At 46.4% G+C, this 19,807-nt stretch overlaps 1 protein-coding gene across 2 annotated transcripts in view; it reads right to left on the bottom strand.

Annotated features, from left to right (window-relative positions):
- The window catches only part of CENPQ (centromere protein Q), a 486,431-nt gene that overhangs the window by 96,834 nt on the left and 369,790 nt on the right, over window positions 1–19,807 (bottom strand). For both annotated transcript variants that reach the window (XM_069628870.1, XM_069628869.1), the window contains exons 8-9: window positions 15,161–15,271; window positions 14,435–14,506 (exon numbers count right to left, since the gene is read on the bottom strand). In XM_069628870.1, coding sequence (XP_069484971.1) covers window positions 14,435–14,506; window positions 15,161–15,271 — 183 coding nt within the window. The remainder of the gene's footprint in view (window positions 1–14,434; window positions 14,507–15,160; window positions 15,272–19,807) is intronic.

The following is a 19,807-nucleotide window of genomic DNA, read 5'->3' as shown; positions in this document are numbered from 1 at the left end:
TAGACACAGGGCCACATACGTTTCCTGATGAGCGGTTTCCGGGATAAGAGTTATTTTCTGGCACCGAGAAAAAAAAACACCTAAGGCACCTTGTCTACATCCCATTTACTTGCATACTTTGAAGATGGGGGCATGTGTAGGAGCACAACCTTTAGTAGGACAACCGGATCTTTACAAATAGACCAATAGACCAGGAGGGAGTAACCCACTGGTACAGCTGGCCTACATGGTATGTAATCAAGGTACTTTGGTGTTAGTCGCATGTACCCTTCGTCAGGGTCGAAAGGCTTGGCGAGAAGGGCTGCCACCTGGATCGCATCAGACGGGGTGGGGCTTTTACCTGGGCCATCCGATTTTGGTAGAATCATAAAACCTCTTGAGTGAGGTGGAAGAGTGGGACTTCTGTGACATCCACCTACAGATAGTGAAGCACCCTGTAATGACGCAGACCCTAGGAGAGCGCCTCGATGGACAGGGACAGGAGGCCCATGACGATACTAGTGCCCAAAGCGAGGGGGGTGCTTTTGTGAAATTGTCAGCCATAAAACAGCACTGGCAATTCATGTTAGGGAGGCATTCCTGTAGGTTTTTTTTTTTATAGGGGATACTGCTGTTCTCCTCAGCAACTACATCCATGCCCCCCCCCCCACCCCCTTTGTATGAGGAGGTTAACGGGAATGCCACTGCTGGCATTTCTACTGGCTGCATTTGATGCTAGAATGCAGCCTCTGGCATGAGGGCCCTTAGCTAATTGCGGATCAGCTTGACCTTGGTCAGCGGAAGCTTGAGGACACTCACTCAGGCATCCACTAAGAACCCCAAGAATTCCATGGACCCCGCTGAAAGCAATCCCAACTTCTAAAATGTGATGATGAAACCCAGGAATGCGTACGGAGAAGGAGCTGCAAAAGAGCCCCATCTTCGGAGTCTAAGGTTATCATGGACAGTTTCGTTTTGACATACAGGCGGTTGCTCAGAGCCTCATACAAATAGACTTCCACTAGTGCAACAGGTTAGGAACTTTCCTGGATAGTCCAAACAGTCCCACTGAGACTGCTTTAGCACTCACCGAGTCCTGCTCCTCCCCTCCCTGCTCCAGGGACATCGAGTGTTCGAGGCGGAGCAGGGGAAGAGCCTGAGCCACAGAGGTTTCACACATGAGATTGATTGGCAGAATAGGCAGCATTTTGGGCTGAGGAGCCAGCAATGCAGCAGGGTCTCCTAAACAGCATATGCTGTGATGTGGCATTTATAACGCACCTGTACACAAGCTGTTGTTGCTCAGCTGAATAAGAATATCATGTCAAACATTAAAGAGATAGTGAATCAAAAATGCTTTTTTTAAAAGTATTAAATATTTTTGTAAATGCACCTGTAAGTACACCCTAAAAGTGCATTCAATAATACGTAATCTTGATCAGCACAAAGTGCAATAGTGCACAGCTGTGAATCCTTGATATAACATATCGCAACAACGTTTTAGCATATAATCACAAACAAACTAAGATCTTAAACCGGTGATGAATTAGCCGAGGGAACATCAAAGGCTGACAACCATGGATATGAAGCAGGTGGATTTGTAAAAAAAAAAAAAAAAAAAAAAAAAAAAGTGATCAAAAAAGTGAATACATTTAAAGGTTGGCAAAGGGGATTTAATTTGGCGTATACGGTTGATCTTCAGATTGCAAACCAAGGTTGGGGGGGGGGGAAGTACGCCATTTCTAGCTCTCTCCCCTTTCTTGACACCCTGGAACAAGGCAGAGCTTGCATCCCAGCTTGGTCCCACACTTGCGCTTTGGAGTGAATCGGTCTCATGTGCAGGGCACTAAATTGCACAGCCACTATTTTGTCTCGCATACCCCCTTACTAAATAGCTATTTTACTTTTAAAAAAATCCACATAAGGAGCACGATCAATAGATAGATACCTCCACAGAACGGGGTCCTTTCATCAGTTAAGATTCTCAAATGGAAGTGGCTGCATCTACGATCATCAGTCCAGAGATGCAAGCCCTTAGCCGCAATACCTGCAACAAATCACCCTTGGTCCAACGCCACACCTCAAAATGGTGTGACAGATTGGAAAGAGTGAGGGAAGGTGCATAACGTTCTTATTACTTTGTTTTCTGGCAGGGATTTCTTCTTCACTCCCCAAATGCACTCCAGGTTAAGTTCTCCTACATAGAGGCAGCAAGGTACTAAGCAAAGAACATAGATTATGGTTGAATTCCATCTTACATTCTCACCCTTTCAAGACCATAAAATGGAGTGCAAAGAAAGGAGATAATACAGGTTTTTAAAAAACTACAAAATCTGCAGTTGCACTATATAAATGTATGTGGTCATTGTTTGCAATGTGTTTACGAGAATCAGGTTCACAGCATTATTGATGAAGCCCAGTATGTCTCTGTGAACAACAGAGACTGGCACATGATGGATGTAAAGCAGATCATTATCCGTAAGGAGAGTCAATTATAAGACAAAACACTTAAGTTTTCTAGATTCATAAATAATGCCAAGTAATGCATTATTGCAGACAGGTATACAACCTCTGCTTCCATGTACTGACCCATGGGCTTTGGACAGGGCAGTTTAGGAGACATTGTTTGTTGTAGGGGAGTCAAGACCGCAACACAGGGGTCATCCCATGATGCAATTAAGAAGCAAACACTTCCGGCCTCATGATCTCCTGTGATGCAGCCATTTATGTAAAAAGAAAGGGTCTGCAAATCAGAGTAAAAGCTGAGAGGTAAAAAGCTTTGCATAGAGCAGCCGATTTGTCATCTGAAAAGATTATCATTGCAGCACTACACTTGTGCGTGGGGTTCCGAGTGGCATCTTCAAGATGGCCGCCACCTGCAGCTCCTAACTCGAAGGCACATCAGCCGTTTCCACCTCTCACCTCCTGCACTCTGAATGGGGCAGGGCTGGCTTATTTGGCCTATTTGGGTGCTGGCCAAAGGCCTACTTCTAAGGCCCCTGTCTCTGCCTGTGGCTGCCGGAGCGGAGAGCTCAAGAGGGCAGTCTGCTTCACATCGTCCTGACAGTTGGCCGCAAGATCGTCAACCAACTCCGGTAAGGCCTGTGTCATGATGCCTACCCCCGGGGAACCAGACCAGGTCCAGCAACCCCGGAAGCAGGCATCAAGTTATTTTAGGGGCTTTTACTGCTAGGGGCTGTTTGGGTGCGGTCCTGGCGCCTATGGCGCCAGGCTCATATGGAGAGTCAGTCCTGGCGCCATAGGCGCCAGGCTCATAGAGTAGAACTTACCTGATGCAGACCATGCTGCAGAGCTCCAAGCCAAATGAGGCTTGGAGGGGACTATTTTACCTAGGGACTATTTTTTTTACTCGGGTGGGGCTGGGGAGGAATACTTACCTGGGACTAGTTTGGAGGCTATTTAAACTACGCCCTTAGAGAAGCACACGCTTCGCGTTATTCTGCATCCAGCACCGAGTCTGCAAGCCTGCATCCAGTCTTCTGCCACGCCTGCCTCGAGTCTCCAGCTCCTAGAAAAAGGGAGGAACAGAAGGAGAAGAGGTTAGAATAAGAGCAAAACCTTCGATCCTTACCTGAATTCCAGATCCACCGCACCTTCGATCCGGAAGAAAGAAGCATTTTACGGACGCCGCCTCTCCTGCTGCAGCGCCACGCTGAACTCACCGGCCTTCGCAGCATCCTCACGATCCACCGCATCCTTCTGCACGTTCCCACCGCACTCTGGCACCTAAGGGGAACACAAGAACAGCAAAGGTGAGCTAAGGAAATAAACAGAGGCAATAGTAACTACCCCCATAGACTTACCTGATTATCGCCGGGGGTACTATACCTCTTCACGGGTCGGCGCAGTCTCCATTGCATCTTCGCCGTACCCCAGCCCCTAAGGGCAACAAAATGACAATAAGGTGAGACGAAGGTACAAACAAGGGGAACTCTTCTCACCACAATAGACTTACCTAATTTTACCGCCGGAGACATTATTCCCCGAACTTCATATTTTCTCTCCACACCTGAATAAGGGAGCAAACCACAGGTTACATTCTGGCCTTATTTTATTGAACTGTGTAGGATAAGCCAAATCCTTACCTGAACTTTGTCAGCTACCACGAGGAACTCTTCGCTGGGGTCAAACTGCAAACTGCAAGGAATCGGACAAGAGTGAAAGTCAGACATGTGAACTCTTACGAACTACATACTTTTCGGAGTCAATATTGTTCTGGAACTCACCAATTCCTTCGAGCCAGTGAAGCAACTGGTTATCAACGTGCCCCTGCGCTCAATGCAGGATGGAGAGCTCATCTTTTCAAACCATCTGGTGAGACTATAAGAGGGGACATCAAAGGTGATCTGTGGGCTGAACAGCGGGGGTGGGGGGATTTACGCTCAACCCCCCGGGTGGTTAATTCCCTTTCTCCATTTACAGAAGAATATTCCTACGGGCCAGGCAAACAAAGCTAGGTGGGCCAGTCTAGTCCGTCATCTCGGCCCTACGTGTCACATTGGTGGAGACCGCAGCTGTCCAGTTCAGATCGACGCCTCTGTGGGAGCCAGGTGAGCGTAACAGCCTGCTTGCAGTATCTAACAACCATTCATTGATCACCTGCCGAAAAACGTCCCATTGCAGGGTCCTGTGTATACTCGCCTCGACACGTCCCAGTGTACATGAACTCTCCCTGGTAGTCACACAAGACAGTCACTGCCTTTTGGGAACGATCAGCAACATTCTCTTGACTATCTCCACTGCCCGCTCCTGTGTCCTACTTTAAAAACAACTCAGAGATTTGTGCTATGCTCTACACTGTACCCACTGCTCGCTGCTTCATCAATTGCATTTGATTTTCTCATTTGTTTAACTGCATTTGACTCACCCATCTGATCATCTGTATTTGATTTGCCCACTTGTTTTAACTGCCTTTGACTCGCCCATTTGATTATTTGCATTTGATCTGCCCGCTTGTTTAACTGCATCTGAATTGCCCCTTTATTAACTGCATTAGCTGTGCCCCCAGGTGTGCATTAGAAGTGTCCACTTGATTAACTATAGGTAGATGGTTCCTCCGATGAACGTGCACTTCGTTGTGTGCCCTTGTTGAATTGTACCAAAAGCTACCTCTAGCGGTCATTACAAGCTGCTGACTCAATACACCACCGCATCACCAGGCCTGGACTTACCTTGCCTAGCCCCACCAAGACATGAGCTACCTGAAGCCAACAACCTGCCTTACCGTCCTCCCTCAATATGACTCTCCTAACCGTAAACTCGCAATCACCCTAATAATGTCCATCAACTCCCAGACTCTCAGCATCCCACCAACACGCTTCCTGCCCTATGCACGCCAACCTTAACCTTCAGTTTTCCCACTGGATACTGAATCTAAGATCATTCTCTGCCCTCGCCAACCATGGTCCCTGTTCCAGCAGATCACGACATTTAAATGCACGCCTAGTCCCAGTCAGCTCATTACATATATACTCGCAACTAGCCCTAGTCAACCTTGCCCATTTGTCACTTGAAGGATTAGACTATTGGCTCACCTAGCCACTGGCAAGCAGCTTCTGCAATCAACAACCCCATGGATCACTTGGAGGAATGCACACCCCAACTCCAGAGCCACCTTTCACTCCACTACGAGATCACATCAACTGCCCTTGCAAGTCACCTATCACAATTAAAAGGTCTCCACACATGATTAAACTGCTACTAGATGCAACTTGAAAGACATCACACGACTCGTTCGATGCCACCAGTGAGCGGAACACCTCCGCCCTAGGTCACACAACCTCTCTTCCGAAACCCACTACCCCGATCTAAGCACAGTGATTCCACCAGCTTTGGCACACCCGTCAAGCACTGAGGTCAATCCAGCACCCAAAACCAACACCAACTTGGAAGTAACCATGCTCGAGGGTGCCATCATTAATGCAAGGTCACTCCTGGCACATGCTCTAGACATTACAGACCTTATCACTACAAATAATTTAGACTTCCTAGCCATCACTGAAATATGGCTCCACGCAGCAGCTGGCCCGGCACTCACTCTCACCATCCCTGAAAGCTACACTATATTCTGGACCGATAGACAGGCTTCCAAAGGAGGGGTAGCAGCATTTATTGCTTAAAACCAACTCCCCATTAGGGAAATACCCAACCAATCGTTCTACTCAGGTGAGCTACTATCTATCAAAAACTCATTAACCTCCTCGGTTACCATACCCCTCCACCTTATATACAGAGCCCCAGGTCCGGTGCTTTCCTTCGAAGACGTTGCACAACTTCTTTCAGTGAACACCAGAAAATGCTCACAAATCACACTGTTGGGAGACTTAAATCTGGGACTTGACGACCCTACCGATGACAATGCCCTCAACCTCACCAATACCATTGGTGTATTAGGCTTCTCACACCATATTATTAACCCCACACATATCAAAGGTCGAACCCTGGACTGGCTGGCAGACCTCAACTGCAACACCAACATCCCCTCCAACACCCGATGCCCTTGGTCTGACCATCATGTCATCTGCTTCATCATCCCAAAGAACCTCGCTGCAGATATACCACCTCCCCAAAACCACCAGCCACTTTATCCAGAAATACGCGCAACATCACAGCAGGGGAAACTACTAACTCTGATGCACCCCATTACCGAATACCCAGATAACTGTCAATGACCCCAACACCATCGTAGAGGTATAAAATAAAACTCTCCTAGCTCCCATTGACAAAGTAGCGCCACAGGGCATGCAAATACCTAAAACGCTAGCCCACCTAAATTCCTGGTACACCCCAAACCTCAAAACAATGTGTAGCACTAAGAGAACTGCTGAGACCAACTGGAAAAAATACCCCACTGAATCAAACAAAGAAATCTTTTCAGCGGTATTCAAAAACTATAAACAGGCCATCCTCCAAACTAAAGGTGCCACATACGACGAGAGAATTGCCAAAGCCAACTTCGCCACCAAGGAACTCTTCTCCATTCCACAAGAACTTGAATCGCCAGTACCACCGCAAGAATCGTGTCTTAAAGACACTGCCCGATGCACAGATATACAAGAAGCTCTCCTTGACAAAATCGCCCTTCTACAATCCAAAATCGAAATGAAAAAGAAGAACTGAACACTGTCCCAAATCTAGCAGATTCCTAGTTATACACCCCAAAAACCTAATACACAATTTGAATTCGCCCCAGTCTCAACAACAGAAGTCTTGAAAAATCATCACTAGCCTCAAGCCTTCCAGGTGTCAAAGTGACCAGCCTCACTCATCACCACCCTAATCAATGCCTCATTTGAAATAATCACTGTCCCAATTAACCTCAAAGATGCGTGGGTCCTACCCTTACTGAAGAAACCTACCTTAGACCCCACCATCCTGACAAACTACCACCCTATAACAGTTCCTTTAATCCTTAAAATATTGGACACAGCAGTTTATACTGCAAATCCAAAAACCATCTGGAAACCAACAACCACCTAGGTCTGCGCCAATCAGGCTTCCGTCCAGGACATGGCACTGAATCAGCCCTCTTGGACCTAAAAATACAAATGGACGAGATCAAAGATAATAGCAATCTAGCACTCCTCCCCCTGCTAGACCTATCAGCAGCCATTGATTTAGTCAACCACAACATACTCTGCCAACATCTCTCCTCAGCTGCCCATTTTTCAAACAAAGCAATACACTGGATACAGTCCTTCCTAACCAACCCAACAATGAGGGTCTTCTCACCTACCGCAGCAGCACTGCCAGCCCCTGTCACCTGCAGAGTCCCTCAAGGCCCCTGCGTCTCCCCTACACTTTACAATATTTTCACCAAACCTCTATTTGACCTTCTCTATGACTTGGGTGTCACCTACACCAACTATGCAGACGACACCCAAATCCTCATACCCATCTAAGGTTCATATGAGACAGGCTTAAAATCACTAAACAAAATATACCAAACCATCCAGGCTTGGATGTCCCAACATGGCCTATGTTTAAACGATGAAAAAACGGAATTACTCCTTTTTAGGGAGAATTTTCATTTCTGTGCCAATTCCCTTTAACCTTAGAGACGAGTTTTTTAAATTTTACTCCTGAGGGGGACTTTTTTTAACTCACTCATGTGTCTTCCAGACTAAGATTTTCCATGTTCCTTACTGTTTTATGGAGTACCCACAAAGGAATGTCCACACACTGTATTAGTTAAAACACAGTCTTTATATAATTAATATTCAAGATTATGTACAATATCACGATAACTCACTTTGCACTCAGTTATCTATAATGTCAAATATACAGTTCTACGTGTTAACACAATTACTATTAGATCTCTTTAAAGTGCATCAACTGTACGGTTAAATGGCACACAAATCAGTTTGTAAAAGAAACCAACAATAGATATAAGGAAAGCAGTTAGTTAGAACAATTGGAAGAATACTAACCCCGATACCTAGGCACAGTTCTGTGTGGAGATCCCCCCCCCCACCTGAGGAATATGTAGAATAAAGATATATCACAAGTCCAGTCCATATATTGTTCACACAAGACTTTCCAATAGTTCTGCAACCCCAAAGTACCTGGTGTTGTAGCGTTCCTCGTCAGGGAATCGACGGACCTCTTGAGTGCCCTTCCTTTAAGGCAGGAGTCACGGGTCGAACATCCGACGGAGAACAGGGTAAGCTACGACGGTGAAGTGGCAGCTTCTTTCCTAGCGGTGCTCGTTGACAGGGAAGCGTAAACGTCCTGCAAGGAAGAGGCGTGCGGGGCACCTCGATGTCGATAGTTCTGGACCGCAAAGAGTTTGAAGAACTGTGGCCCAGCAAGGACGTCGAGTCGTTGGCGTCTCTGTGGTCTTTGGGTGGCGGGAAACCCACCGCAGGATGCTCTTCGGCGCATTGACGGCCTGGCCTTCTCCGCCGGGATAAGGCGGGCGGCGGTGCGGACGAGAGCGTCTGATCGAAAGTTCTTCGGCAACGGGAGTACGGCGGCTCCAGAAGGCGACATCGGTCGTCGACAGTGGTGGACAAAACAGTCCGGACACTTCTCTTTGGGATTCCACGGCAGTCCCCGTCTCCGGTTGGCAGCCTGTCATAGGTCTGTCTACCAGGGAGCTTTGGCAACAATCAGCTGGTGCACGATGGTCCCTCGTAGCTCGGGAAGAGGGCGCCTTACCAGGTCCTCTCTGGGTCAGTCCTTGGAGACACAGCAGCTTTCAGATTGATGAAGGAGAGTGACAGCAATTCTTCTCTTCCAGCAGGGCTTCAAGGTTAAGCGTCAGTTTCACTCCAGTTACTCTTCGTAGTTTGGACTTCAGCTCTGAACACTTCTGAACACGATTCCTAGCAGTGAGAGGTCCCCAGATACACTGTTAATCTCCCATTCATTCCGCTGGGTCACACGTAAGCATCCAATCACTACGAAGGGCATTCAGCAGTCTGTCAGCCAATCAGGTGCACAATGCATTCAGGCCATTCTTTTCCATCCAGACACTCATAACACAGAATGTGGATTCGGACAAGTACCACGCCATTCAACACTACACGCTGCATCCATACCAGTTTCGGGCAGGGCTGTCTCAGTCATTGTGTCAAACACCAGAAACCAGGCATCCACAACAAGAAGTGCATTTTCGTCACACACTCCATTCACCCAGATCCCACCCACAGGCATACCCACAACATACGGTTGTTGGGAAGGCTCCAGCCATTCTGGTCGGCAGGGGGGAAGGGACAGAGTCAGGGCTTCCCGGGACTTCGGGAAGATCAAGGTAACAGGCGATGGAAGGCAAGAGGCCACGGAGGCCATCTTGTCTCCATCAGGAATCTACTGACTCCATTGACAGGGCCTGGGCATCCCAAAATGGAGGATGCTCCGGGCACCAGTCAATTCAGCACAGAGCTGCCACCAGCCCGTACCCAGCTCTGTGGGCCACAACATACACTAGGGGCACAGGGTTGTACCCCCAGCCATGGGTGCCATAAGGGTATCCCATGGGTTTGTTCACCAAAACCAAAAGAGCTGCACCACCAGGAGTCCCACATGAACTCCTGCGCGGAAAACACGACAGAACACAGGATAAAAAGCAGTAAAGGATAAGGATATGGAGGCCCTGTCCCTCCGATGCATTTCCAGCATCACACACTGCATTGGCCTTACAGCTTGTGCTTTCTAAAGGCCACTCCTCTTGAGTTGCTGTGATTTCTCTTTTGAACACTCACTATTTAAAAACATTTTTCTAAGAAGAAGAGCATAAAAACTTTGACTTTGTATTTGTATTTTATTACATTTATATAGTGCTTTAATCCAAAGTGCTTTACAAGAGGAACAAGAAAAATCCAACAAGCATTAAATAAAAATTGAATCACAACCAGAAAACAGTACCAGGAACAATTTACAATATTGCTGAGGTAAAACGAGAGTAGAGAGGGACCAAGGGTTGAGAGGGAGAAGTAATAGAGTAGTGATAGAAGCAGAAATCAGAGAGGAGGAGAGAAGGTGTAAGGGAGAAGAATGGAAGAGATAAGATTAGAGAGGTGCAGAAGTAGGGTAGGAGGGAGTTGAGAGGGAGGAGAGGGTGAGGAGGTACGGAAGTAAGAGAGGGAGTAGGAAGTGAGGGTAGAGGTAGTAGCAGAAATAAGAGAGGAAGCTAAGGTGTTAGAGAGGTGAACGGAAGAGATAAGGTTTTAGAGAAGTACGGAAGGTAGGGTAGGAGGGAGTAGAGCGGATGTGGAGGGGGAGGCGGTTCCAGTGGAAAGGAACGAGTAGTTGGAAAGAGCGGAAGCGGGAAGGGGCACAGGGTGCTGGAGGAGGAGATGGTAGGAAAAGATCAGCAGAGCGGAGAGAGCGAGAAGGGGTTTAGAAAGTGAGAAGGGAAGAGAGGTGGGGAGGGGGGAGACCATATAGGGATTTGAAAACTAGACAGAGGAACTTGAATTTGAGCTGGGAGTGAAATGAGAGCCAGCCTAGAGCGGTGAGAGAAGAGGAGATGGAGTCATGAGGAGAGAGAAGGCAGAGGGAGCGGACGGCAGAGTGGTAGACTGATTTGAGTGGGGAGAGGAGGGAAGTCCAAAGAAAAGAGGAGCAGTAGAAGTCTGGAGAAGATGAGGGAGGGGATTAAGAGTTTAGTCGCGTGAAAGGTTAGGAAGGGTCGAATTTTACAAATGTAAAGGTGAAAGCAGCAAGATCTGGCAGTAAGAAAAAATGTGGTGAGATAGGGAGAGGTGGGGGTCAATGTGAAGACCAAGGTTATGGACATGGGGAGAGGAGAGTTGGGAGGGGGGAAAGAGAAGGGGAGTGTGTCGGCAGGGAAGAAAAGGACTTCCGTTTTGTCAGCATTAAGAGTAAGGAGGTGAGAGGACATCCAAGAATTAATAGAGAGGCAGGAAGAGTGCTCGTGGTGGATGTCTGGAGAGAAAGAGGAGAAGGAGAGGAAGAGTTGGGTATCATCAGCGTAGACATGGTGTGAGACACCAAATGAGGAGATGATAGGAGCTAAGAAGGAAGTGTAAAGTGAGAAGAGAAAATGGCCAAGGACAGAACCTTGGGGGACGCCGTGGTTGAGAGAATGGGTGGGAGAGGTGGAGCCACCCCAGGAGACAGCAAAGGTGCGGTTAGAAAGATAAGAGGAGAACCAGTTAAGGACAGAGTCTTTGAGGCCAAATGAGGAGAGAGAAGTAAGAAGAAGAGGACTGTCAACGGTATCAAAAGCAGCAGAGAGGTTGAGGAGAATAAGAATAGAGGAGTGCTTAGAGTAGCGTGCAGAAAGGAGAGAGTCAAGAACATAGATGAGGGCAGTTTCACTGGAGTGTAGAGGGCGGAAGCCAGATTGTGTAGAGGGGAGGAGGGAGTGGTTAGAGATGAAGGAAGAAATTTGAGAATAGACAATACGTTCCAGAAGTTTAGAAGGGAAGGGTAGGAGAGAGATGAGGCAATAATTGGATGAAAGGTGGGGATTAGCAGAAGGTTTTTTGAGAATGGTGACGATAGTCGCATGTTTAAAAGGAGTAGGAAAGGTGAAAGTCGATAGACAGATGTTAAAAAAGGAGGTGAGGTAGGGTAGGAGGAGGGGGTAGATTTTAGGAATGAGGGGGGTAGGAATGGGGTCAGTGGGAGACGCAGTAGGATGAGTTTTAGATAGGAGGGTAACTTCAGATTGAGTGACAGGAGTACATGAGGACATGGAAGAGGGTGGGGGAGGAGGAGAATAAGAAGGGGAGAAGAGGATAGTTTGGCAGAGACTGTCCATTGAATTTGGCTGTCATGGCTCCCTAAGTGCCTCCTTCTGAACCTACTGGCTTTGGCAGTGCTTGTTCCCTTACAGGTTTTAAATGTTGAACACTGTAATGCTGGGATAATTGACTGCCTGCATCCCTTTGGGAGAATCTGTTATTGTAACCTATCAGTCTGTTCTGATCTAACCCCAACCTTTCCTTCCTGAAAAACTCAATATTGCAAAGGTGATACTATATACATGCTGTGCTGACCTCAAATGACATCACCTCCAGGTGCTGGAACATGTGTAACATATGAATGAATTATTCACTTGCTTTATTGTTCACTTTTTGAATTGAATACTAACTTGGGATTACTGTTACAGCTAATTACTGCATTTTAAAGAATGTTTTAAATATCTTTGTGCATAAATAAAGAAGTAAATTATATATTATAACTTAAACTGTGTAAGTGTTTAATTGGATACTTGTATTTACTAGTTTCATTGCACAGCTCTACAGCTCACATTACCCCTCTTGAGATAAGCCTGGCTGCTCAGTTACAATACCAACTTGTGTGGTACAGGCCTATATTAAAAAGGTGGGTCTAATACCAAGGAAATAGGTCTTGCATAGTCCCACACCAGTTGGACTGCACAAATTCATACCCAACACTCCTCATAGGCTCACTAAACTGTCTAAACAAAGTATGCGACTCCTTCAAATCCTTTGCTATAGATGGCATCACCATCTCCAAGGAAGTAAAAACCTTGGGCATTTACCTTGTTTCAGCTCTCACCTTAACCAGACAAGTCAACGCCACAGCATCTGTGGCAGCTTACACTTCAAAGATCATCAATGCCTGTAGACGTGTCCTGTCATCCGATAGCTGTATAACGCTGGCTAGAACTCTTACCTTATCCAGATTAGACTACTGCAACACCCTTTATGCAGGTACTAACAGTCACAATATCAAAATATTGCAGGTGATTGAAAACAATGCTCTAAGAGCAGGCCTTAACATCCAAACAAATATACACATTACCATGATGAGACGGAATGCCCATTGGTTGCCAGTCCACGATCGAATCCTATTCGAAACCCTCTCTCCTCGACTTACAAATGTCTATCAAACTCAGCCCCCAAGTACTTAGCCCACACATTCTCCAAAAAAGCAATCCAATAGACCCACACGCTCAACCCACTTGCATTTACTCATCATGCCCAGATTCAAACTACAGAAAGCAGGGGGCAGTAGCTTCTCAGTGGTAGCTGCCAAACACTGGAACGCTCTGCCATCCTCATTAAGATCGGAATCTTCCTTTTGGTCCTTCCATAAAAGCTTGAAAACATGGCTTTACACAGAAGAACTGTTAAAGTAACTCTCTATCACAATTCCGTCCAAAACATATACCCTCATCAGTATCATTAACCGTGGGCATGACTCTGAACAGAACTGTTAACCTTATTACGCATTATGTATGTACTTTCTGCTTTACTGTCCGAAACCAGCGCCTAGATGCCTCAGGGTTTGGTGCACTTTACAAGTGTCAAAATAAATAAATAGAAACAACCCTGGCTTAACCAGGCACCGCATGCAAACACAGTACACTGCTGCAGCTGTGATAAAACATTTTTTTTAAAAGCAGCCAAGTCTGGTGGGAAAGGAGCACAGTCTTCTTTTTTTAGCTTCACTGGCACTACCATCACTTCAGAAGGAAACATGTTGGAAGCGTAACTGTGAAAAAGAATAGTGTGTGTGTGAGTGTGTGTGTGTGTGTGTGTGAGAGAGTGTGTGAGTGAGTGTGTGTGTTACATTCAACAGTATTAGTAGTATAAAGAGTGTGTAATCAAGGTGAACTACAAAAAGCCTGAATGGTTTCTTGTAGCTCTTTTCTGTGACCATAAGCTTCTTCCCCAATTATTATGATGCCACCTGTGTAGTTCCACAATGCCCTCCTCGGTGTTCCGTAAGCCGTCCACAAAGGTATTCATTACAACCACATAGTCAGTTTTCATGTGAATGGGCCAATTGTCTTTACAGGTTTCTGCTCCTCCATTGAACCCTTCTTCAGTTTCCAACAGGCACATTTCACAAACCACACCTCATGTTGGCCCGTCCCTCCTGGACTATAATATTTGCAAGTGCCTGCTTGTTTCTACAAGCCTCTCAAGGACCTCAACACGAACTCCCCTCAGACCCTTACCTGTGACATGCAGTAAACACCTATTCTCACCTGTAGAAGGGGAGCTTCCAGGCTAGCTTTGGGGAGATCCAGAGAAATTCTGTTTCCAGGGCTGCTTGACACCTGTGGGGAGCATGGTGAAAATAAATTATTCAAAGGTGGATTTTGGGACGATGGCCATCATTCTCCACCGTGGCAATTGTATATTCCGATTAACTTTGCAACTGCTATGCTCTCAGATAAGATCCTCTTCTGCGTTCCCCATGAATGTGCTCCATTCCAAAAATGTAACTTTGATAGAGTTGCTTTCTGCTCCGTTAACTCAATTTTCACCTAATTTTTATGTTTTTATTTTATTACCTAAAGCTAAAAAGTAAAGCAAAACCCAGTCCAGTTTTGCTTAGTGGACAACCTTTTTGTGGAAGCGAAGCAGTGGTAACAAGCAGTGGTAAACTTTTCGTGGAAGCGAAGCAGTGGTAACACACCTAATACATAGTCAGAATCTGGAGTCTTCAAAATCTCAGGTCACCTCTAGAAGACATTAAGTGAGTAGAAACAATTTAACTACGGCTAAACATTCATGTGTCCCCTAATACCACACAAATACTTTGGAGACATATCTGTCGGGAAAGGTGCATAGCTGGCACTCTAACAAACAGATTCAAACGCTGAAACTGATGCTTCAACAAAGGGTTGTGCCAGGCAACATTGCAGTGGAATAGCCAGCCTGACTGGATCTTATCCCTAGGCAAAGTAGTAGGAAGGAGAGTCACTTACTTCCAGAGAGTCCTCATCCTGCTGACTTTTCAGTATATGTATTTTCCCCTGCAGAATCTCAATCTCTTCGGCCATCTGCTCAAGAGTCTTGACAGACTTGTCAACTTCGTCCTTTCATGACAAAAGAAGAGACCGTTGAAGTGTATAGGAGAAAGATATGGTTTCAATCTGAGAAATTTGAAAACTGGATATTCAATACATATGTGTAGTAAAATGGGAAATAAATAATGTAGTTGATTGAATATAGAACTAGAGGATATGTTGAGATACCTACCCTCTAGGGTCTGTATATAGTGTGATGAATCCTACAGAGTCATCACTGCCCCCCAGCCTAGGACCTCCTCCGATGTGGCCATTGGAAGACAGTCGCTACATGATCCTGACCCTGGGGGTAGTACTATGAAGGAGGATCACATTGGAGGAGATGGCCGCCAGGGGGAAGTGTTGATTCCCTTGGGAGAGATGCGGTATTCATCTCCTTCTGAGGATGAGAATCCTGTAATCCCCAAATATCTAATGGCATGCTGTCATTGTAAAAGTCCCTCTCATGAAGAAAACCAAAGAACTTTCTGTGAAGAGTCATTTATGTAGAACTAGTTATATACTTTGGGAATTCCTGAACTAGATGCAACATATTTTACTGGCCCCGATTCTGTCTTGGGTAGAAATCTAAGCGCTAATGATAAGTCCCATATTCCTCATATAACATCTCCTAACTTCAATAGCAGTCAATTCAACAAACACACATTAAAACTTAGACTTAAAAGACCATTTCAATATGGTTCCAAGACCCATAAGGCCTGTGGTACTGGGACGAGGAAGAAGGACCAGGAATTAATGAGGATCAAAGTACTGCTGAAGAAAAGGAGCGGTCTAGTTGTTGGGAGGGAAGGCACTTGAGTGGGACATTGAAATTCGAAAATATACCACAGCTGAGTGGTGGTGGTAGTAGTGGAGGTGTAAGAGCAGAAGACTTTCTCTCCCAGGCTGCGGCTTAGGTTGCATGCAGGACAGGAGGTGTGCAGAGAGTAGTGGAAGCAAATGCAGTAGCCTGTGCGAGGAGACCGGGAAGTCGATAAATCTGTGGTTGCTGAAGTTGGGGCAGCAGAGGCTCCTGCAGAGAGAGACCCAGATGGCAAGAGAACCAAACAGGCTCCCGAGACGCTGGAAAGAAGAACCACTGGGCCATGCAGCACCTGGAGAGGATGCCGAAGCTGCCAACAGTAATCGGTGAGCCTCTGAAGGGACACAGGGCATTGGGGCGCTTCATAGCATTTACAGCTCCCACAATTGAGTTACGGGGCGGCCTAGAGCAAAGAGACATAAGGAGGAGGTGGCAAAGAGTTGGATGAATGCCTAATCAAACTCCTTAATTGGCAAGATGTGAAACTGCAAAAAGGGCACAATTCTCCATTCTTGAGAATGGAATTTGGGGAAACGTGTAACCTGAATTGCCAACAGCCAAGAGGCTATTTAAAAGAATTGAAAGTGCAAGATGGGCACAATTCCCCGTTTATGAGAACCCAATTTGGGGAAACCTGTAACCCGCATTGTCAAGAGGCTATTTAAAAGATGTAAAATGCAAGAAGGGTGCAATGCTCTATTTATGAGAAGTCATCTTGTAGAAACCCGTAATCCACATCGCCAGCAGTACACACATTGTAACCAAGAGATAAAAGGGTAACAAGGGCGCAATCTTTCCCGAGACACCAGTTTGGGGGAAATGTGTAATATTGCCACCAAGAAGAGAGCAACTGTAGCAGTGGGAGTTTTCTTCCTGGCAGGAGTGTGAACTGGGAAAGGGACCATTTAGAGTAAGTGCTGGCAGGCGAGTAGACCAGGAAAGAAACAGTTGAATGAAAGAAAAGTGGTTGTGGTAAAAAAGTGTTGTGAAGAGAGTTTGCGAACTATATCATTTTTTTTAAAAAAAGCTGAATCTCCAAAGTAATGGTTGTGCCATCCTGAAAAAAAGAAGAATACTTGTGATGAGTTAAGATGTACTTTGAAACCTGAGAAAGACATACTGTGAAGAAAACAATTGCCTTGGTTTATGAACTAGTGTTTATGAGGGAGACAGTGGCCTTAGCCAGAAGGATGTGGTGGAGGGAACTACTTCTTTCGGGTTTATGGAAAAGACATTTGCTTTGCCAAGTGTAAAGATGCAAAGGATGGCGAGACTTTTTTGTGCTGAGCTGAACAGAACTTTGTTGGACCAGAACTTGTCTAAAACTGTTCTTGAATTGAACCAGGGGAAGGGAGCACAATCCTGGTCACAAGGAGTACTTTCAAAACCTTACACGTTTAAGCTTTTGCCATTGTGTGTTGAATTGAAGACATCCAATTATTCCTTGTACACTTTGTATTAGTCTGAGGGTCATCTACCTTTTGGACACTAGGTCATTTTTCTTTAGTTTTAGTTTGCTAGGTAGGAACATTTTTGTTAAGATAGGGAAAGATAGGAGTTTATCTCAATCCTTTTTATTTTAATAAATGGCAAGCATTGAGAAACTTATACCTTTGTGTCCACCTCGGATTTCTGATCCCTCACAATAGCTCCTAATATGATCATTTTATCATCCATCATTCCTAAAAAGAATGTCCCTAATGTCGCCATGCGGGGCAGATTGCCTCTGGCTGCTGGTCGGATGATATAGCGGGGAAGAGCGCGACCAGAGGCATGGGGGCCTGCCGGGGAGAGCCTCGTAGTGGCGGGTGAAGCATTGGTGTCTCAGGGCAGCTGAGCCCCGGGCCGCTCCAGCACATTGCTAAGGCTGCTTTGATGGTTCAGGCTATGCTAATAACATTCTGCAAAAGTTGCTCAGGAGAGTTGTTTAAAATCATACCTTTTTTTTAAAAAAGGTTGTGGTTAAGCCTGGGTCACCCGCCCCGCCGCCCCCCCCCCCACCACCAGCACTGGCCTCACCAAATAAAGTTTGCTGTGTTATTGGTATAGTGTGTTTGTGGGGGATACATCTTCCTGACTGGGAGGAGGATGTGGGAGAGGGGGGGTTACATTTTGGGTTCAAAATGCACTTGGCTCAGGCACAGAGGAACTATTAAATTGCAGGAGGGTGCAGCAGTGGGGCCCAGATGGGGCACTGATGCTGTCATGACCTACAGAACACGCCCCTTTTGGACTTCCTGGTTCTTGTCTCAATGGGGCTTACACTCCCTGGTACTCCCAACATGGCCGTCCACTGTAAAACACCTTCCTCGCTCTACACGTTGGACGTAGCGTGTTCTATTAATAGACCACGCCTCCCACGGCTCCGCGTCTCAATGCTATTGCAAAGTAGCGACCAGACGTGTGCTCCCTAGCTCGCGGTATGGTTCTCCTTGGTTCTTTCCCAGCCAACCCCATTCCTAGTCCCTTTCCTTCCTTCCTTCCTTTATTCCTGGACTTGTGTGATGAGTAGCACACTCTGTAAACTTCCCGGATCTTTGCATCCCGGAACTTTGAACGCACGCTGGAGTCGGAAGAGACTCGTGCAGCCTTATTCAAGACCCGATCCATCCGCAAGAAGGCATCGACCAAGAAATCCAGCAAAGATCGAACTCGGGTGAGAAGTGGGGGAACTCCTTGACAGATACAGTCAATTCTTGATTTGTGACCCAGGATGTCTGGTATATCGAATGTGGGCGAGCTCAAGTGCTTAAGTTGGAATGTGTGTGGATTGGGGTGCATAAACCCATGCCAAAGCTTCTGGATGTGAGGGGTTTGCAAGAAATCACACGGGGTAATGATCCTTCTTCATAACACGGTACCATTCACACACAGGAAATTATACATTGACCTGCTGATGCGATATGTACTGGTGTATGATGCGCTGGCGGGTGGGTAACTAATATTAGTGAACACCTATGGGCCCAATATTGAGGACCCAATATTCTATGAGGAAATTACAAATATACTGCCCTCCTACCCCCTTATACTTGTCCAGTGAGGTGGCGATCTAAAAACTATATTAGATGCAAACCTGAACCAATCAGGTCGCATTGCCAGAACGCTTACGAGGGTCGCTAGAAAGTTGCGTGATGGCAAGACGGAGCTGTGTATGGTGGACACGTGGAGGTCTCTACATCCAGAGGAACATGCATACTCCTACTCTTCGGTCCATAACGCCCTTCTCCCGTATTGATTATGGGTTGATTTCCGATTGCTGGCTTAGCGGTGTTGCCCGAATTAATGTATTAGCCAGGACATATTCTGTTCACTCCCAGGTCTTGCTCGCCCTTCATTTGGAAGGACTCCCTAAGCTCTGCTACAACTGGTAATTTAAGACCCAGGCACTATTGGATGTCCCCTTTGAGAGTAACCTTAGGGAACACGTTAAACTATACTTCGAGACTAATGTGGGGTATGCGACGTCTGCCGGTACACTCTGGGAGGCCTTTAAGGCATACATACAGGTTATGGCAATGGCCACAGACCCCAGGGTCCCTAAAAAGACAACGGGTCATTCTGAATAGACAGAAGAGGCTCCGGACTCTATAGCTACAGCAAGTGGCCCGGCCCCCTACTGCTTTACTCTTTCAGGTGAAGGAGGCCCTGGAGGAGATATGCGACAATGCCGCAAGAGAACTGTGTTTCTCGAGCACCCCGATGGCAGCGAGACACTATGGGGAGGGAGAGCAGCCTGGTCGTCT

Source organism: Ambystoma mexicanum, chromosome 12 (assembly GCF_040938575.1).
Source record: "Ambystoma mexicanum isolate Mex_15411 chromosome 12, UKY_AmexF1_1, whole genome shotgun sequence".
Lineage (NCBI taxonomy): Eukaryota > Metazoa > Chordata > Amphibia > Caudata > Ambystomatidae > Ambystoma > Ambystoma mexicanum.
The sequence above is the reverse complement of the archived record's forward strand: the minus strand, read 5'-3'. Positions and strand labels throughout refer to the sequence as shown.